The sequence below is a fragment of the Cebus imitator genome, unplaced genomic scaffold, assembly GCF_001604975.1.
Source record: "Cebus imitator isolate Cc_AM_T3 unplaced genomic scaffold, Cebus_imitator-1.0 Scaffold128, whole genome shotgun sequence".
NCBI classification, from domain to species: Eukaryota; Metazoa; Chordata; class Mammalia; order Primates; family Cebidae; genus Cebus; species Cebus imitator.
This window is the reverse complement of record NW_016107443.1, coordinates 4,119,704-4,142,455: the sequence shown is the minus strand read 5'-3', so window position 1 is coordinate 4,142,455 and position 22,752 is coordinate 4,119,704. Positions and strand designations below refer to the sequence as shown.

General features: G+C 34.1%; 1 protein-coding gene across 4 annotated transcripts in view; it reads right to left on the bottom strand.

The window, feature by feature from the left end:
* The window catches only part of CNKSR2 (connector enhancer of kinase suppressor of Ras 2), a 291,896-nt gene that overhangs the window by 166,178 nt on the left and 102,966 nt on the right, over window positions 1–22,752 (bottom strand). For all 4 annotated transcript variants that reach the window (XM_017540689.2, XM_037742810.1, XM_037742811.1 and 1 more), the window contains exon 5: window positions 17,465–17,506. In XM_017540689.2, coding sequence (XP_017396178.1) covers window positions 17,465–17,506 — 42 coding nt within the window. The remainder of the gene's footprint in view (window positions 1–17,464; window positions 17,507–22,752) is intronic.

Sequence of the window (22,752 nt, the reverse complement as noted above, 5' to 3'; positions counted from 1 at the left end):
CAGAAGATCAAACACCGCATGTTCTCACTCATAGGCGGTTGTTGAACAATGAGAACACATGGACACAGGGAGGGGAGCACTACACACTTGGGTCTGTTGGGGGGAAATAAGGGAGGGACAGTTGGGGGGTGGGGAGTTGGGGAGAGATAGCATGGGGAGAAATGCCAGATACAGGTGATGGGGAGGAAGGCAGCAAATCACACAGCCACGTGTGTACCTATGCAACAATCTTGCATGTTCTTCACATGTACCTCAAAACCTAAAATGCAATAAAATAAATTTTTTTTAAAAAAAGAAACAAACAAACAAAAGAAGTGGAATATAAGTGATAAAGCTTGAAATATACCTCCCTAAAATATACTGGTCCTCAGGTGCCTCACACACTCTCATTACTGAAGTCTGGTTTTCATCATTTGAAACTTACTTTTTGCTTTAACTGTAGGAGGAACTATTATTTTGCAATCAAGGTATTATCTTCTATCCATCTCCAACATGTTACATTTGTTCTGTAGCCACTGTTATTAGTCTACTGTGAGGTAGGTTGACAGTGTTAATCCAAAATATCTGAGACAAGTCTCAGTCAATTTAGGAAGTTTATTTTGCTAAGGTAAGGACATGCTCATGACGCGGTCTCAGTAGGTCCTGATGACATGTTCTCATGGTGGTTGGAGTACAGCTTGCTTTTACACATTTTAGAGAGACATGAGACATCAATCAATATGTGTAAGATGTACATTGCTTCAGTCATGTAAGTCAGGACAACTCAAAGTGGGGGCTTCCAGGTTAGAAGTAGATAAGAGACAAAAGGTTGCATTCTTTTGAGTCTTTGATCAGCCTTCCACTGAATATACAATTAAGCCTGGCTCAGTGAATCCGCATTTTTACATAAATAAATAAATTTGCCCACATCTGTCTTCAGATCAAGCCCATGTTCTTTCCATGGGTATTGGTACCATGAGGCTGTCTGTCTATCTTTAGGAGCTGATAAACACAATAAAAGTACAGACTTGAGAAGCAGATGCAAAAAGGGCAGAGGAAGCAATCAGATATGCATTTGTCTCAGATGAGCCTCAGAGGAATGACTTTGAGTTCTGTCTGTCCTTTGTCTACAAGGTATTTCCTTGTTGGCAAATTGTGAGGTAGGTGTGTAGCTTCTTATCTTTGTAGGTATGTTATTTAGAAATAAAATGGGAGACAGGTTTGCCTGACAATGTTCCCAGCCTGACTTTTCCCTTGGCTTAGTGATTTTGGGATCCTGAGACTTATTTTCCCTTCACAACAGTTTCTCCTGTCTGGTCAAGATAATAAGAATTCTCTTTTTATTTACTGTGTTCTGTCCTTGGTCCATGGCCGCACTTTGTGCTGGGCTCAGCTTCCTTACACTAAAGAAACTGTCATGCTAAATTTCCCTCTTTGTGCTAGTGCTTTTTGCATCTGCTTCTCAAGTCTGTACTTTTACTGTGTTTATCAGCTCATAAAGATAGACAGACAGCCTCATGGTACCAATACCCATGGAAAGAACATAGGCTTCATCTGAAGACAGATGTGGGCAATCACCACATTGCCGATGACTACTGTGTGACTATAAACAAGTTATTTTATATCCTTGAGATTTACTTTCCTCAGATAGAAAATGAAATGAGGTAATAAAGATTACTTTATATGGCTGACATGCTAAGACATGATAATGCATTAAAAAGAGTCCAATATGGCTCCTATCCAAAAAAGACACCCAATAAATGCTTTTTTCTCCTGTGTTGCTTTGTCAACCCCCAAAATGCTAAAATCCTACTCATGGTATGAATTATCTCATTATTCTTAATTTAATTACCTTGCTGAGCATCTTAAAATGATCAGTAATTACACTGGTTAGTCTAGCTGCATGGCCATGATGGCACATCTCTTTACTCTCTCTGATGTTTAGGTCTCAATGTTTTCATTTTGCACTAGGTCTCACAAATTATGTGGCCCATCCTGGAATCCCATTCTCTGTATTTTTAAAAATTTGTTTTAAAAATATTCATCGGCAGCCGTGGAGAAAGGACAGAATGGCAGTACTTAACATATAAAAACTGGCTGCAGTTCAAATTGCTGCAGTTCAAACTGTATGTTTGACAGGAAGAAAAATACTATGACAGTATTAAATCTTTTAACTATTCCTTTCCTTCCCTATGTGGTTATATTTTCATTCTTATTTTCTTTTTATTTCAAGTGGGGAAGATAACATTGTTAATGCTGAAAGATTTCTATACAGGATACTTGGATAGAATGCTAATCTGAAAGGTATAAAGTCAGTATGTTAAAAAGAACCCTTGTGGTTTCTACAAGTTGAAGCATATTTCAAAAGAGTCCAATATATAAATAGAAAAGTAATGGATGTATATAAACGGCTCAATATATATACATTTCTTACAACATTCAAGGCCTCATACAACACTCTTGTAATGAACAATAGTAGCTCTCCTATTCAGGCACTGGTAGTTCATAGAAGTGGGGTGGAAAAAGGCAAGGCAGAAATAACAGACTGTAGACATTTTAGGGAAAATAAAATACCAATTAGATTCATCATATTAATTTGCAAAAATTTTTCCTCAGATTCCTCTTGAGTGATTTTGTTTGGCAAATGCTTGATAAGTGCTAAGTGTTAATGAAGAATACAAAACGTGAGTAAACACGCTGACTTTACCAGCAAAGCTATCAGGATTTAATAGATTAAAGACCTTAAAAAATAGAATTAGAAAAGAAACTCCATTAGAACTTTGCTTTGTGTTTTAGGGATAACATACTAGAATCTTTATATTGCAGCATTTGGCACTTAACTAAATAAGCCAATTAGAAGGGGTATAAATGGCCTTGCTTTACATGCTAATTCTATACTCATTACTGCATCATACATCAAGTTACTGCAGGAAACCACATTAGCAGTACTATAGGAAAATTCCAGGGAGTTATTTAACATACTTTTATAAAACCTGAATTTGGTCAATGCTATTCATTAAGTGAAATCATGTGAGATATTATATTATTACAATTTATATTTGAAACACAGTATTATCTATTACTACCCAAGCATATTCTAGAAAAAGAAAATTATAAAATAGCAAGAAAAATACATTTTTATTATAATTCAACATTATTATTAGATATCATTTGTAGATCACCTACCATGTGTCTGGCACAATGCTAAATACTTCATATTTATTATCTCATTTATCCTAATAACAACTTCCTAAAGTAGGTATTATTATAGCCTGTTTAACAGATGCAAGGAGGGGGTTAAATAAATAGACCAAGATCATTATCATAGGAGAAGGAACTGAATTCCTAATCATTATTGTGCTAATTCTGTTTCTATGCTTAGCTCTGGACTTCTTTTGATCAATTTAATTTTGTATTGCTTAAAATCAATGTCTGCATTAGATGGATTTATATAATATGTTTAAACTACATAGTATAACAAAATATAAAGGCAGGCCTGCAAATGCTCTTGCAATTTGGAATGTAGTTTAGATATGGAAAAGAACTGAGACTGTGAAAGACATGGCTCTCTGGGAAAAGTTAATGCGATTTTACCAGCAAAAGAACAACTCTATACTAGCTAGAAGAAGACTAGTAACCACTGTTTAAAAGGGATTATTTGCTATTTTTGCAATATTTATACCAAAGGATTTTGTTGTTGAGATGGAGTCTCGCTCTGTCGCCCAGACTGGAGTGCAGTAGTAAGATCTCGGCTCAGTGCAACCTCCGTCTCCCAGGTTCAAGCGATTCTCGTGTCTCAGTCTCCTGAGTAGCTGGGACTACAGGCCCATGCTACCATGCCCAGCTAATTTTTGTATTTTTAGTAGAGACGGGGTTTCACCATATTGGTCAGGCTGGGCTTTAACTCCTGACCTCAGGTGATCCACCCACCTTGGCCTCCCAAAATGCTGGGATTGCAGGCTGGAGCCACCATGCCTGGCCCCCAAATTCAATTTATCTTTATTTCTAAAAATAGAAGAAAAATGTGTGCCTATAATTAAAGACTAGTAAATGATATGTCTTAAATAAAGCTAAAGTGAACATGAAGTGGAAATAAATGTTTAACTGACTCTCTGGATTCTGTTATAAACTACCCAAGATGACAAGGGTAGCCATGACTTAATCTTTTAAAATGAACGAGTGCCATATGCTGACTTTTATGATATTGTGTGATTTTTTTTCCTCAGGTAGTTTATATTAATTTCAAATGTGAATTAATATAATTAATACATCATATTCTCATGCTGAAATGGTAAGTTTTTGTATTCTGTTCTATACTATCTATCTATCTATACACACACACACACATACATACATATACATATACACTTACACACACTGGCTTACCTAAATATAAGTTTTAAAATGAAAAAAGATCTGAGCAAAACATATTTAGGATAAAAAAAATAATGCTTTCAAAACAGCTGTAAAAGCAACATTTTAGTTAATGTAGAGATTCAAAAAACAATAACCTCACATTAATATATTAACCAATAATAAGATAGCATTCTTTCATTATGTCTGGATAGATTTCTTTCATTGTCTCTGAATTTATCAGATACTTTAAAGATTAATATATGAAGTTTTAGCTATTGTTTTTTTAAAAAAGAAATGCAGAAAGTGTTCTAAGTGCAAACAGTGGTAAAAAGCTAAGGAACAGAAAAAAAGTCTTACGTCAGTCTGGAAGCACACTCAGGTATTATTGAGTTACTTAAAGTATTTTATTGCTTTTCTAAATAAGTGGAGTACTGTTCAATTATTCTTCCAAGTATGCTGAAACAAATGAATAAAAATATCTTCAAATTAAAATATCAAAAAAATCATTTGATGCAGCAAAGAACTTGGGGCTGATATGGTTAACACAAAGCTTTACAAAAGGAAATTTACACTTTTTGAGTATATACGTATATACAAGAAAAAGGGGTACAAAATATAAAACCAAGATAAATTAAAGAAGAAACAAATAGATATACATTTTAAGATGGCAATAATGATGTGAAAGTTACAATTTAAGTATAGTTTAAACAATTCAGGTTTATTATCAATAGCATAGCATGGAAAATAGTAATGAACATTTATTTTGATCAATGGTATGTACAGGTTTAAATATTTATTGGTATAAATATTTCAATTAAAATGTCTAAAGAAAAAATCTGTTTTTATTTTATTGTTTTATTTGAATATTAGTGTAATTCAGTATGATAAGTTCTGCAACTCTGTGCCAATGTAGGATGACATTTGCATTGTACTGGGGGAATAAGGGAAGCTTTTTTTTTTTTAATAAAGTATCATACATTTATTCTGATATTAAATTGTGAGAACTCTAAGTATATGCCTCACTAAATATAGTATGTTTAGTATCTTAGTACTTAACAGATCTCTGTTGAGCTAGAAATTTTGCACTCTTATGAGGGTTCCCTAACAAGGCACAAGTATTGAACAATCATAGGTAACTTTGAAAGAGTAAAATTCAGAAACAGAATTTAAATTAGTATTTAAAATTATTATTCTATATACATATTCTCCAAAACAGAAAGAATGTCTTGTTCATACGAGTAAAGAGAATAGAAGGAGAAACAACTTTGTAAACTTGAAAAACTAACATAATAGAATAAAACTCCAATTTTAATCCAATATTAAAATTATATTTATATACAGCAAAGATTAAGATTTTCAAATAGCTTCAGGAAGCAAACAGTTGCAAGTAAATAAAGGTCATTTGAGCTTCATCCCAATAAGGCCTGGAAAACTCCTACAATCCCTTTACATTTTAAACTCTCAAGGCAGGAAAAACACAAAAAAAACCCCACCAGCTTTCACTAAGCCATTCATGCCTTCAGGGATCACTAAATGTCTGTTACATGATTCAAATGGCAACTACTACACTCAAGCATTTCATAGCCTGGGACAGTGTTTCTGCTAATGTATTTGGTTTCATGCTTAACATCACTGACATTGAGTATGCTGCCCTTGTGTTCCTGATAACAGAAAAGAAGCAATGACCCCTAAGAGCCTATTATGCATTAATACTAGTAAGTCAAAATGCACGATCTTAAAAGCACCATTTCCTTCTAATTTCTTACATTTTCCCACATTAAAACTTAAAGGTCCTAAAGTTTATTGACAGTGTTAGTCCTGTTGCTACAAGCTTCTAATTACTTAAATCCTTATATTCATAGAATTTTGAGACAGATGATTTAAAATCATTTTGTTCAATCTTCCTGAATGACACTTGGGGATCCCTGAGAGGTTAAGTGACATGCACAAGTCACACAATAAAATTAATGGAAAATTCAGGACTAAAACCCAGAAGTATTGATGCTTAGTCAAATGCTCTTTTCACAATGACATGTTGTTGCCTTTAATCAAAAAAGTCTTTATAATAAATAAGACATGAATCTAATAAGTTAGGAGGCAATATAGTATCTTATATTTAAATTCTCAAAAGAATTGTTTTCATATTTATTCTCTGTTGGCTACTAGTCTCTTTTTGGTTTTATTTTTAAAAATACATTTTTTGTTTTTATTCTTTTTGAGTTGAAATTTAAATTAATGATACTGTATTAGGTATCTATAGCTGTGTAACAAATTACTACAAGGTTGGAGGCTTAAAGAAACACACGTTCTCTCAGTTTCCATGGCTCAGGAGTCCAGGCACTGGAACCAGTCCCAGGTCTCACAAGGCTGAAACCAAGGTGTCAACTTGGCTACACCCCTACAGGGAGGTATAAGTAGGGAAGAATCTGCTTTCAAGTTCATTCAGGTTGTTAGCAGAATTAATTTCTTTGTGGTTGTGTGACTGAGGTTCCCACTTTCCTGTTGGCTGACATCTGGAAATTGTTCTCAGCTCCCAGAGGCTGTCCTCAGGCCCTCACTGCGTGAACCCCTCCTACAGGCCCTCTCACAACATGGCAGCTGATTTCTTTAAGGCCAGCAAGGTAATATCTACCACCTTTGAATCTTGTTTTAAAGGGCTCACATGATTAGGTCAGGCCCACCAAGATAATCTCCCTTTTAATTATATTAAAGTCAACTGACAAGAGACCTTAAATACATCCTTGAAATCCATTCACCTTTGCCATAGATCAAAACCTAATCATGAGAGTGAAATTCATCATATTCCTTGGTCTCAACCACACTGAAGAAGAGGGCAATTATACACCGGGGGTGGGGCAGGGATCCTAGGGACCATCTTAGAATCCTGTCTACCATAGATGTTAAAGGAAAATCATCAATAGAAAGACATAAAAGAAAGTCACTGAAATTAAATGCCTATAATTTATGACCTTAGAATTAGATTTCAAAGTCATCTATAGAGGCAGCTATAGTATAGTGATTAAAAGCCTCAGACTGAATAGTAACTTCACCACTTACTAGCTCCATGACCTGGGGAAAGTTGTTTAATCCCTTTGTGTGCCTCAGTTTCCTTATCTATACAATTGGGATAAAAATAATACCAATCTTACTGTATTGTGAGGAGGACTAAATGAAACAATAACTGATATTTATTGAGAGCTTACTATAAGTATTCTTCTAAGTCATTTACATGTATTAACAAATTTAACTCCCACAACCTCCCTAAGAAGGGAATACTGCTATTATCTCTATTGAACAGATGTAGAAATGGAGGCACAAAGGTGTTAAAAACTTGCTCGAGGTCACACAACTTTTAAATGGCAGAGCCAAGTTACAACCAGGCAATTTTGCTTCAGTTCCTGCTTGCTTAACCACTGTGCTTTGAACACTGCTTGGCACGTAACTATCAAATATTTTAATGCCTAGTGAGCCCAATATTGAGATAATAATATAGCCTAAAAATTACACTCTAAAATAATAATCATCTAAGAATGATAATGCCAATGCCAAAACAGTGAGAAAATGTCAGTCCCAAATATATACCTTCTTTGATGAGCAAGAAGTAGACTCATGGCACTTCCAACTTACTTTCAGCTACTTAGCTGAAACAATCTGGTATGAATTAAGAGTTGGGATAAGAGGCTTCACCACTACTTTCACTTCTGATAGGGAAATAGAGTAAGCCGAAAGCCAGAATTGGATCTGGGACCATCTCAATTCTATTTATCTGCTGTTTCACAGGCAGGAAACAGAGACAAGCGGGCTTGTGGCAGGTTCCCAAGAAGATGAGAAATCACTCATTAGAGGACATACAACTTTCAGGCTCAAGAAAAAGAATAGTCTGGACATATTGGTAGCTCAACTAAGATGTAGGTTATTAAAAAATGTTTTGATTTTTGTTTGGATTTTATATTCAAATAAGAGTGTAGCAGTTCATAACAATTAGATGAGCTTCTAGAAATTTAAGGCACTATATATACACTTTATGGGTAAATATTGGGAACAAATGGCAGACATCTGGGAGCGATGTTTTCAGTTATAGTCGAGAAATGTGAAATTGCCATATGTAGTTTTATGGAGGTAAGAACTAACCATACTGCCAGTTATGAGTTTTGTGGCTCTCAGCTCTAAATTCATCTTCAGTGCTTACTCTGTGATAATGGATTGGACTCTAAGCATTTATTTTGTACATAAGCACACTGTTAAGTTTTTGTCAATAGAGGGCAGTGGAGGGACACAGCAAGGAGAAGAAGGTTTCTAGGTTCCCCATCGGCTTTCTTTTATTTTTTCTTGTTCCTGCTGCAGGGTCCACTAGCAGTGCATATTTGTGGGGATATTGGTAGTGCTGTGCCCCAGCTGCATGTCCAGGTCACACAGTCCCCCAGTGACTTTGCAGCCTCGGCCTAGGCTCAGTGATCAACTTGTTCTTCAGACCTGTTACAGCATCATCCTAACTCTTGCTGTGAGCCTTCCCAGCAGCATCACTTGTCTACATCCTGGAAGGCTGTCTTCCACTTGCCTGGCAACTGTGGATGAGCTCTGATCTAGGCAACCCAATGAAGCTGCAGCCATACCTTCTTAGCCTTGGTAAGGGTGTTCCACTTACAAGATATCCTTCCTTGGGTACTAGTCCTCAGTTGTAGGGCATGGTGTAGGGTGCTCTTTACATGTTTGCAGGTATTTCTTATCAAACTTCCTTTAAGTTACTGTGTGGCTTCTGTTTCCAGACTGATTCAATTATCTTGTTGAAAAAATTTTTACATTGACAGTGACTATAACTGCACTTTAAAAAATGCATAGCATTGATCCAGCTGTCTTGCTACTGGGTATCTACCCAAAGGCAAATAAATAATTATATCAAAAAAATACTTGCACTTTTGTGTTTATTGAAGCATTATTAACAATAGCAAAGGTATGGAACTAAACAACCTAAGTGTCCATCAACAGACTGGATTAAAATGTGATATATATGTGTGTATATATATGTCTCTGTGAGTGTGTGTGTGTGTGTGTGTGTGTGTGTGTGTACACACACCATGGAATACTACTCAGCCATAAGAATTATGAAATCATGTCTTCTGCAGCAACATGGATGGAACTGGAGGCCATTATTTTAAATGAAATAGAAAGAGAAAGTCAAATACCACATATTCTCACTTATAAGTGGGAGCTAAAAAATGTATATATGTGGACATAGACTGTGGAATGATAAACACTGGGACTTAGAAGAGTGGAAGGGTGGGAGGGGGTAAGGGGTGAGAAATGACTTAATGGGTACAATGTACACCATTCCGGTGACGGCTACACTAAAAGCCCAGATTTCACCACTATGCAATATATCCATGTATCAAAACTGAACATGTGAGCTCTAAATTTATTTTTAAAATATGTAGTGTCCTTGGTCATATGTAGGGTGGTCTTAAATAAAGACAGTCCTTCAGTTTATCACTTTATATGGCCGTACTGCTTTCTAATGATCTTGTGCATTTGTCACCAATTAATTATGGCATTTAGATCTTAAAAGTCACACATACTCCAAGTTCCCAATTTAATCAGAAAGGCTAATTTCACTTGTTTACAGCTAGTAAATGCCAGAACAGGGTTAGGACGCCTAACCTTTTAACCCTCAGACTGGTGCTCTTTCTACTATAGTATTATACTACTGTGAGGACAAGGATTGTACTCTCAGAGTCAGTATGCATATAAAAGCATTTTGCAATGCATAATGTGTTCAGCAAATGCAATGTTAGCAAGAACATCTATATAAATAAATATACTGCTTTATAAAATGTCTACCTAAATCACAATCAGAAACACTAAAACCAGATTGTGTTAATTCTTCACATAGGCCACACACATTTTCTTTTTGTCCCAGGAAAGACAAACATCTTCCACCTCCATCACGTTATATCTGGATTTTTCCTTTTTCCTTTCTTGCATGAGGCATCAGTTGTGGAGAATTTATAGTTAAAACAATTTACAATGCAATTAACCACCAAAGTGTCAAAATCTCAAAATAATGTAATATAACACTAAAGAATCAAATGCCTATTTCAGCAACATTTTTAGCACATTTCTTCAGGCTGACCACAAAGATAGTAAAGGGGGCTGAGATAGAACGGTCATCTTAACTTCCAAAACATAAAGAAGCACCTTAGGCTTTTCATCTATAAAACTCAGTATTAAGAGTTCATGTTTTAGTGAGATTGACCATAATTTATATGTTCAAATGCTACAGTTACCGCCAAAATCTCAACCATATTGAAAAAAAAAATCAGTTTGCGTTTGGATCAAGATCATAGCTTTTAGAAGAGACTGGGCTACAATTGGCAAAAGCTGCCTCATCACAGCATCAGAGACCTCCTGAAGACCAGTTAAAATTATTTTTAAGTCACTAGAGTACCACTGTTTTCAAGAAATCTCTAAAGATAAGGTATTAATATGATCACTTCTATTTCATTGTGAGGCATGCTGCTACCCTAGTATTTAAACACATCCTCAGGGTTTTGATCCATAAGAGGAGAAAAGCTATGCTTCTATAAACAATATGAAATAGATGTCAGGGCAAAGACTAAAATGAGCCCTTTACTTTCTCCTCCAGGCTCCTTTCTTACATCTGTTGGATTTTTGCAGTTTAAGCTATTTCTAGTCTGGATAGCACAGAAGACATAACAATCTCACCCCAGATGGAGTTTAAGGGCAAGGAATTCATAAATTTAAAGAAAGGAAAAAAAATTACACAGAATGTTTATGAAATAAAACAATACTTAAGATGCCAAAATAAGTCTAATTCCTTAACAAACCTAAATAACTAAAGAAAAATATAGCTTGGAGAAAAAAAAGACAGAGAAGAGAAGAAAGTATTCCTATGTTCCATAAACTGTAAAATACTATATAACTATAAGATAATATTAACACTAAAATAATAAACAGGTATTTGCTATATTTATTATCTTTACACAAATAATGGGGTTAAATACTAAAATACAAAGTTCCATATACAAGGCCACACCTTTGGCTAATGTAAAAGATGTTTTTGTGCTCAGAACAATCTGATTTAAACGGAGTGGCCTTAATGATTATGGCTGGACTGGGATTTCCACGAGTTTAATCAAAGCCGACAAGTGTTTCAGGCTCACCAATGAGAGCAGCAGGGCAGGGACAAGCAGAGGAAGTCTGCAAAAGCACAAGCTCTGAAATGACTTCTCAGAAGAGCTTATCACTCCAGACTCAACGGCTGTATTGAAAGATAGGAATGAGGAGAAAGTATAGAACTGAAAACTTCAGATTCTCTGTAACTCATTTATTATATAAAACAAGGATCTGTACTGAGTAAAACAGATGGGCTCCAACATGCCAGAGAATGTGTAATCCAGAACAAAACCTAACTGGAAGGAAAAAATCAGATCAATAAAAGTGAAACATAATACTATTTATCTTTAGTCGATAATCACTGAGATATATAACTACATTGATTATCTGTATTGCCTTTTGTCCTTTATGGTTTCACTCTATTGTCTGTTCCATTGTATTTAATGGCAAATTCCAAGGAAATCCAAGCTGTTCAGTCTCCTTTTATTCATTCTCACACTTCAAATTAACAGACATTCCTGCCCAACACTGCAACCAATCTCCCTTCCCACCAGGGATTTTGGTATTCACAGCCTACTTCTTTCTGATTTTAAGCAGAAATACTCTCTCTAATTTTAGAGGTGAGAAAAGTGTACAGAAAATCTAGCCTAAGGAGTGTCCAACTCCATTCTGAATAGTTCAATATATGTACTATGAAATCGTCCTTTAAAAGCAATCAGAATTCTAAATATACGAGAATAAATATATACTTTGATACTTTTTCATTATGAAAGCAATGCAAATTAAATGAAAAAAATTGGGAAACACATGCTTTTGCCATGGTTTAATTTCTGCTCCCATGTTGTTAATTTAATGAACTATGTTCTTAGTTCATTTTGCTCTCAGTTTATAGTGGTCTTACCTTCTTTGCAGCATGGTATTCTTTTTTAATACAGGTAATATCTTTTGACTTATATTGAAAACAAACGTTAAAAAGTGTTCTTAATAAACCTGCTTCATGGGGAAGGATTTTCTTCTAATACATTGGAGTATACTTCCTCTACTCTTTCCCATTCTTTTTATTTACTCATCCTTCAATACAGATCTATTTCAGGGAAAGACACAACGGCTCACAATCTCAGATCTCTATCTCAGTTTGCCCATGTGTTGAACGGCTCTCTGATGCTGGTACAGGTTCAGTATCCCTAATCTGAAAATCAGAAACTTTTTAAGCACTGACATGATGCTCAAAGAAAACATTCATTGGAGCATTTTGGTTTGGTATTTTCAGATTAGTGATGCTCAACTGGTAAGTATATTATGCAAATATTCCCAAATCCCCCCCTAAAAAAATCTGAAATCAGAGACACTTCTAATCTCAGGCATTTCAGATGAGATACACTCAACCTGTATTGCCTTGTGAAATTCCTAGGATATAGCAAGTTTTCATAAGTGGTAAGTTCTCCTTCCTCTTGAAAATTGCCTTCCCTATCCTCTGTACAAAATAAAGATTTAGAGGTAACGTTTAGGCTAAGAAAGTTGATGTTCTTGTGCCTATCTCAAGCTACTATAATCTCTGTTCAGTCACGTGAGGTCTCCTCCTTTTTCCTTCTAAAAGGCAGCCATCACTGGGGATGTTCTAAAAACCTATTTAACTCACAGTGCAGTGTGCTAAAGTAAAGAGGTTCCTAAGAACTATTAGCATATTACATAGGATTCTAAATCTGCCTGGCACTAGAAAGATTTTAGCCATGCTCTTTAGGTCGGTCAATGGTTGGCTACTAGCGCTGTTTTCACTCCTTACCCATTTGAAATTCTTACTCATTTGTTAAAAATACTTATTTTTTAGAAACAATTTCTGGGTACATAGTAGGTATACATTAGGTATTTATGGAGTACATTAGATATTTGGACACAGATATATAATGTGTAATAATTACATCAGAGTAAATGGGATATCCATCACCTCAAGCATTTATCATTTCTTTGTGTTATGAACATTCCAATAATACCCCCTCAGTTACTCTAAAATGTACAACAAATTATTTCTGACTGTAGTCACTCTGCTGTGCTATCAAGTAGTAGATCTAATTCACTGTATCTAACTATAAAATATTCATTTTCATCTAGATTTTGGGTTGCCATTCAGGCATTTCTATGGATATTTTAGTAGTTTATTTTTCTAATTAACACATATTTGTTATGCTATATTTAACCATTATACAAACACATAACTTAAAATTAATGCCCCTAAAATTTATCCTATTTCTCGCAAAAACAACCAACATTAAGTCTGTTGCATAGTTCTTCAAATTATTTTCTTCACTATAAATATACTGCTTTTTTACACAAACGTTATGCCTTATCTACTGTTTGAAGCTTGCTTTTGTGAGTTATGCAAATCTTGATTTCAATCACTATCAGGACATTTTATGTGATCCAAAATACTTTAAAATTTGGATTGCCGCTTAGAGGTGTTTTATTGTACTAGACACCCCTTAAGCTCCATCTCATACCCACTCAGCCCACTCTTTTCTCCAGCTACTGCTGTGGCAATGTGCTTCACCTCAGTTGTACTGCCTTTGCTTTCTATCTTACAGCTCTCTGGTACCTCCAAAAACCTGGTAGTGTGAGAGAGTTAACATCCCAAGGTGCAATCTTTGACCAATGGGATAACTGGATTAGAGCAAGCAGATAAATTCTCCCTCTTCAATCTCTGTCAGGCAGATTGGACAATTCCAAGGCACATTCTGCAGGGCTTCTCAGAAGGTCCTGATGGGATCAAACTTCAGTTCCCTGTAGCGGTTAACAACTCTAGAACCCATACTGATTCTCCTTCTCAGTACTGCTTCTGTGCCTTGGGATCACTAATCAACATAAACTATCCATTCAAGCCTTTGCTGTAGTCTCTGTTTTCCAGAAAGAACCCAGGCTAAGACGCTCATAGAGAGTACATATTGTACTTAGAATATTCAAGTATCATAGAAACAAGTAAAACATTAAAACTAGCTCACAATTTCATCCTAAACAAGCTATATAAAAACTCAGGCTTTTGATTTTCTGGTACATATAAAAAGGAGATAAAGAGGAAATTAAAAACCCTAAATAATAAAATATAACCTAACTAAATAAATACTGGAAAGAAGACTACCAGATTATAAAGCTCTGCCTAGAAAACTTACTGATTTATTTCCTCCCAGAAACAATCATTCATGAAAGATATTAACATACCAATTTTATATAATAAGAAGAAACTCTCAAAAACATCACTTGATTCAGGTCACCGAGATAGAAAATAATAGAATTAGGATTCAGACACAGTTTTTTAGACTCAAAGTTATTTCTTCTACAGCATAGATCTGGAAAGATACTTGTATTAAAAATTTTGTTTTAAAGAAACTATTCTAGCATCATATACTAAGTGGTACCGTATACAATTTCATTATTTAAAAAAAATGAATTATTCTGTGAGAAAAGTAATATATAAGTATACATACAGCCTTCTAGTAAAGGCTGGGTAATCTTTGTATAAAAGGGCCAGGATGAGAAGTATAATGATAACATGAAAAGACAAGTGCTTTCTGAGATGAACTGATTTGGTTAATGCCATTCACTGTTTCCATCATTATCAGACAGGATTTTTAAATTCTCACTAGCTGGAATGCAAAATTGCCAAGGTAAATATACGGTATTCATTTCTAAACTCCTTCAGTACTATTTACACTGTCACTTATTTCTAATGGCAAGTAGCCCAAAATCTGGCTTTTGAGAAAGGTAAGTCAATGAGTCAATTATCAGGAATTTATTTAAGAAACTAAACATTACTTATTATTTTAAAATTATTTAAAATTAAAAATATTTAGTGAATAAGAAAGTTTAAAATTTGGCTATTACTATGATTTTTACTTAATAAAATTTCAATCATTATTTTATAACCTGGAAGAGCTTATTTCCTAGTTAATTAATTAAAATTATATTTAAGGTCTTTTGTACAAGAGATAACCCACAGTATTTCTTTCATCATTTAAATTGATTTCTGTTATTCTGTCATATGGTGGAATCTGAATTTTCTTCAGAAATAAAATTGCGTATTTTTTACAGTTCTCTAGAGACCCTTTTTCCATAAATTATTTACATTTCCTTTGTTGATATTTGAATACTGATCACAAATGTGCACTTGTAACTGGAACTATTCCTCCACAGAAAAGATTACATCAACAAATGTAAAAATATATAGCATACATAAATTAATTGAGAAAATAAGGCAAAAAGAAATCACGTATATAAATTAGAGCCAAGAATGAAGCTACATACAAAACAAATACCATGAGATGCACTTGCCAATTATGGGCCACAAATTTTAATCTGAAGTTCGTAGCAGCCAATGCATAAAGAAAAGTACAGCTCTTTTTGATACTAACATCAGGGAGAGATTACTCCTGAGAAACTTGATAAAGAAAAAAAGGTTAGTACACATCGACCTCAATAACAGCCTTGAAGTAAACAATGAAGAACCCACAGCAGCATACCAAAGTTGGATTCAGTAAATTCAATACTTCAGAAAGAACAGTCATTGTCATAGAAAATTCAATGTCAAAGAAAGAGTCACTCACAGGAAATAAAATATAGGAGCAAAAGGGTCTGTTCATGCTCCTTAGTTATCGACATAATAGGCGCAGCTAGACAGTTCCACTGGAAAAAAGATAGTATAATTTGTAAAGTCTTAGGTAACTAGAATTGGTAGCAACTGCCAGATCTGGAAAGAGCATGGGCTTTAGTATCAGATTCTGTGTTCAAACTGAATAGTAGTTGAACAGCTTAACATTTGTGACCCTTAGTTCTACCATCTGCAAAAATAGGATTAAATGAGAGAATATGCTTATAGAAACTAAACTAATACTTGAAATATATGGGCCCTAAATAAATATTAGTATCTTCTTATTCTCCATGCCCTACAGGTAGATCAACGTGAGGGAGTTATAATTATTTTCCCTCCTGGACTAATAAGGAGAAAAGTACGTTAATTATCTACTCCTGAGACTATCCTTACAAACCACAAAGGGCATCACTACTGTACAATGAGGGGAAGAGGATTAGCAGAGGATTATTCAGTATCATTTCTATAGTAGATAACAAAAAAGAAATAGGAATGCTGTGCTGCTGATACTTTGAATATTTTCCCTCCATACATTTAGATGTTTTTAAAGCATTTACTTTTCTAAATATAAAATAGTATTCTTTTATAAATATTCAAACATTTCAGAAACATAAAACTTATAAAAGTGAAAATAGGAATAAATGAGGCAAATGTCCTTTTACAGACACATGGATCTTCAACGTCTAGTACCTGGCAGATGTAGAAATGACATGATTTCCCACATACCAGAGGTAAAGAAGTTATTACGACAAACCAGGATTGATCAAGAAATGCATTTACAAACAAAAGTGGCTAACTGTTCATTAAGAAAACAGGAAATGGCCTTCCCACCAAGTATAATGTACTTATAGTCCATTTCTAGTAATAAAATAATATGTAAAGTCAATAATTGATTCAACAAATATTGCCATATTACCATTTGAAAAGTCATCCGGTGAGTATAGAATTGGAGCAAAGGGAATTTGATTTTTTAAATAAAGTATTTCATCTAAATGACGATAGAGATGAATTACCCATCACAGAACAGAATGTCTTTCTCTGATCTTTTTTTTTGTAATATATGAACAGTAAAAGAAATTCTCATTTCAAATTCTCCTTGCTCTACATTATTAATTTTTTAATTATATTCCAACCTTGTTACATATTACAATCTTAAAATACTATATCAAATTCTTTTCCTATTAGGTACAATAGAATGGTTATAACTAACGTAACTTGTTATGCTTTGATTCTTTTGTAGATTTCCTATAAAAGTATGCTTAACCGATATGGTTAGTAGATTTTTTTTCTTATGGTTTACTTCTTCTAGCTGAACAAGAAAGTATTCTCTAATAAAGATAAAATAAATCCAAGTATACTCACCACGTGAAGAATTTTATTCTCTGTTTCATATACAGTACAATCCTGGAAAAAAGAACCATATACATCAGATTTAAACATTCTTTAAAAAATTTCTTAGAAATTATACAATAATTTGAAAAGTTTTAACAATTCAAGTAAAAGCAATAATAAGAGTAGGAAAAATCTGGGATGCTATACACCAAAATATTAATAATGGTTAGCTCTGATGGTCAGTAGCAGAGGATATCCTTATTTTTGCTTAACTGTATATTCTAATTTTACTACTTTTAAACACATACTAAATGACAATATACATTAAGTAGACTTTTAAAGACAAAAATTGAAAAAATATTGTAACCATTTCTAAGCTTTTACATGTAATAAACGTATTTTGTTAAAATATTCCCAACATTACAAATACTAACTTATAATGGATTAGAACATTAAAAAACACACTAACATTTATTTCAATAGTCCTATCAAAATCTCAAATACTTTTATATTTTCAACTATGGCAAGCTATTACATATACTTTTACATTATACACTTAAAATTAATACATCTACTAATAATAATTACCAAGTTCACAGTTCTCACCTAAATTTAATTCCCAGAAATTATAAAAAAAATTCTTTCAAAAACTACCATGGTCTTTTTTTTTTTTTTAACCTGGAAGTACTTGATACACAATAAGCAGCAATACAACAAACTGATCTTTGCTTAGAGACTTAATGCTTCTACAGCGCAGCTTCCTCAGAGAATTTATAAAATGGGCATATTGGTAGTAACCCAATAAGAATGTTGTGAGAATTAAGTGACAAAATGAGAACAATTAATTGAATCTGACATATATTAAGTGATAAATACATTTTCACCATGTATTAGTGTTATTCTTCATCACTATTTTAATTTTAAAAATTAATTAACTTTACTTCAAAAAATAAAATTAAGTAATTATTATTTGGCTAATTTTGAAAAAAAAAACCATTTCCACAGTACTGAATATTTTAGGAAATAATATTTCATTTCATTTTTTCCTAAATTTAATTTTAACAAAAAGGAATGTTGCTCAACACAATTTTTGATAATGCAGCTTTACCACAATGCCTTGTCAGAAGAAGCAGGTATTCAGATCAGGGCAAATTTTTAAAAATAAAACTTAGGTATATTTTTGAAATTAATAGAAATATTTAAGAATTGGGTCTTGCCTTTCTGAGGGACTCATATGCCAAAGCAGAGATAATATAGGAAAAGTTGGGAAATTGCCCAGTTTCTGCTTGCTGCTTCTATAGCTTACTTCAGCTGTAATGTATGCAAATTCCATTACTTGCCTACCTTCACAGAATCAGAAGGTACGACTAAACATTCAAACTTCAAAGAGATTCTCCTCAAGGAAAAAAGTAAATATGATCTGAATATATACTCTAGTAGCAGATAATAATCATACAGAAAGTAACTATTTCAAGTATCTTTAAAATATAAAAATTTACTAGCACATTTCTCATGTGATCCAACAAAAAGGACTGTTAAAATAATCTTGAACTGTTTTCAGTAATCATATGATGTTTGATGGTAGTGTTGTGATTATTATTGTCGTGTAGAATCTGTTGCGTGTGCTTTACAAGATGAATAACTGAACAATTATGTGACTGTCATTCTATCACTCCAGTGTCATTGATACGTATTTTTTGTATGGGAGAAGGCAGACACATATATAAGATTAAAGAAGTTAAATAATACGCTGGAGTCTCTTGAAGTATTATCTATATACATTTATGTAGGCATGTATTTCTTAGCTCTGCACACTGAAAAGGCATAGGAACAATGACCAACCTAGTAATGATAAACTTCCCGCAGTTTATGGTCTTAAAATCACATTTCCCAAGCCTTCTTGGAAAATGGCTGATTCAAGATCTCATATAGGAAATATACAAGATGAGCTTGGATTATACTGTGACACAAGACAGAAGGAAGTTATCAAAGTCTACTAGGTGTAGTCTATCAAGACTACTAGTACACATGAGTTGACTCCTGTGTCAGTAGGACTCAGGACTCAACATGAAGAGATTCTCACTGACCAAACATGAAACAATTTGAGTGCCCCCAATTTACTATTTTTCTCTCATTAAACTTCTTTCTTTCTTTAATAGCTTACTATGTAGAACACTTGCTTCTACTTGTTTGCTTCTATACCTTCTTTCAGCAAGATTGCCTTGGTAGTTATTGAAAGCCAGAGGCTTTCACAAAGGGTGAGGATGCACCATATTAAAATAGAGGCCAGGCGAGGTGGCTCCTGCCTGTAATTCCAGCACTTTGGGAGGCCTAGGTGGATCACTTGAGGCCAGGTGTTCAAGACCAGACTGGTCAACATGGTGAAACCCCATCTCTACTAAAAATACAAAAATTAACTGGGTGTGGTAGTACATGCCTGTAATCCCAGCTACTTGGGAGGCTGAGGCAGAATTGCTTGAACCTGGGAGGTGGAGGTTGCAGTGAGCCAAGATTGCACCACTGCACTCTAGCCTGGGCAACAGAGCGAGACTCTGCCTCAAACACACACACACACACACACACACACACACACACAGAGTGCATATTAACATACTACCTTATAACTTTATATTAGGGAGAAGAAAGAAGCTCAATGACTATATTTTGTTAAGCTATAATTTTATGGCATTCATTTTATCATGCTAAATATTTAAATAGCTCGAGGTACTTTGGGGGGTTTATTTATTAGTAAGTTATTTTACTTTCATCAACAGGTGATTTTAAAATATTTTCTTCTCAGGTATGGGTTTTATTAATACTTGGGGCCAAATCTTTTCCTAAAAGATATTTCAAGTTTTAAAGAGAAAACAGCATTGCATATGGAGAAATCTATACTTTACAAACCTATTCATGCTATGGAAAGGTACACCTCTGATGTTCCAGTTATTTTTAGGTCAGAATTAAATTTAGATTTTAAACACTGGGTTGACAGCAATGATACTATATACTCCCAGGAATTCTCTTCAGTAGCTCAAGCTTTTTGTATATGCAAAATAAAATTTTCATTACTTCTTTATCCTTTTCCATATAATGCTTCTACAAACTGTGTGACACATTTACATGAGCCAAATTCCTAATGAGAAAATATTCATAAAAATGAGGCGTGTTTCTTGAATTTTGATCACTAAGTATGCACAGAAACATCCTCCCACAGATGAGCTATACACCCACACAGGATCATAATGTTATCCTTTCTGTGAAACAATGATGCAATGCTATACTGAGCAGAATAACAGAACAGTTTTTTTTCCTACATATTACCACTGATGTTCCATACTTTGTCAACAAGTTTTAAGCACCTGGTGGGTCACAATGCTCAGAACAGGTAATATTTCTCATCAATTGTATATTATAAACCTAAGAACAGTGTATATATCTCTAATAAGAATACAATTATATTTCATGGAGCTTTAGAAATGCCACAAATTTCCACGTCTTATTTTCGTGTATATATTGTATACTTTTGCAAATAATATAAAAATATTGTTTTGGTTAGAAGTAATATATAAATAATCCATCTATGTAAACCTTTGATAATGGTAACTTCATATTCAATACTTCAACATATTCTATTATTATCAAAACGTCTTTACATGCCTAAAGGGTTAATTCAAGCAATGAATATTATACTTTTCCATTTTTTTCCTTTCTTCTCCCTCCCTCTCTTTCTATCTTTCTTCCTCTCTTTCTTGCATTCATTTATTTATTGAAGTCACAATTCAGTTCATCAACATGTTTTTTGTCATCTCCTAAATGCAATTCAGTTCCAGATACTATTATGAGATCAGGGATAAATTACCCTTGGTATTTGGCCATCATAATTTCATTAATTCAGGGGGTGGGGTGGGGAGAAAACATTCAAATAAAAACAGAAGATAGACAAGATAAATGCTAACAAAAGATTCCATTAAAAAGGGGATAAATTCTGATAATCCTAGATTAACTATGTGGAGAAGATGATATTTTACCTGGCCCTAAATGGCTTTCAAATCTGGAAATTTGAAGGTTTAGGGAGAAACAACATTTCAAATTGTGTGAACACACTGAAAAAAATGTACAATCAATAAGAAGTAAGCAGATTTATTTGGTTAAAGTTTAAGCTATGTGGGGAAAATACAGTGGGAAAGAAAGCAGAGAAAATAATATGGAGCATATTATGGAGAGCTACCAATGCTAGGTTGAAGAAAATCTTTGTTTTTGTTTTAAAAGAAAAACAATTTCAATTTTTCTATAACAATCTAATTTCCATTTTGAAGTTCCTTCAAAAACTTAACTCAGTCAGTTTATAATTTCTCTTGACTTTCCTTGGGGAAGGATTGAAATCAAGGCAGCCTACTTAATATAATAGTTGATGTTACACAGCAAGGTAAGCTGTGAGTGAGAGTTAAGGGGTCTGCAGAGATGAAATGTTCTTGTCCAGCTAACAACTCCCATAGCCATCTCTCGTTCCATTCTTCATAGCCCCTTAAGTTACAAGAGTAACTTTCATGCCATATCTCAGATACAGAAATCTCTGCAAAGCTGTGTATTTTCCGAGACATACTAAAGTGGATGTTTTATCTCTAGAAAGGATGGAGGAGTGTGAACTTTATTTGGATACAAGGGCATGTTCGTGAATATTGTAATATGAGAAGCATGTGACTAAATTTATCTTTCATGAAAATGATTAGAAGAAGTTAGGAATTTGGAAGGGAGACAAACTGGAGTTAGGAAGATGAGTTTTCATTAGGAAATGTGATATATAATCAGGGCTTGAACTGAGGTTATGTTAGTGGAAGGAGAGATGAAAAGAAGTAGATGCCATGCAGATAGACAGATATGAAAAATCAGTTACCTAATTTTTTCATATTAGGTCATATTAGGTAACTGATTGATCAGATACAAAGAATGATGAGTGGGGGAGACGGACAGAGCAAGAAGGTAGAATAGAAGGTTCCACAGACTGTCCTCCCAGGACCCAAACAAGGACATCAATTTAACAAATATCTCCACAGAAAAAAAAAAAAAAAAACACCTTCATAAGAACCAAAAACCAGGTGAGCATCCACAATACCTAGTTTTAACTTCATGTCATTGAAAGAAGCACTGAAGAGGTAGGAAAAACAGTCTTGAATTGTCAACGTCCCCTTTCCCCCAAACCCGGGCAGCAGCTGCCCGTTAGTGATTGTGTTTCTGTGCACTGGGAGAAAGACAGCCAGTAATTCTGAGGCATTAAACTCAGTGCTGACCTTGTTATAGCAGAAAACAAAACTGAACCA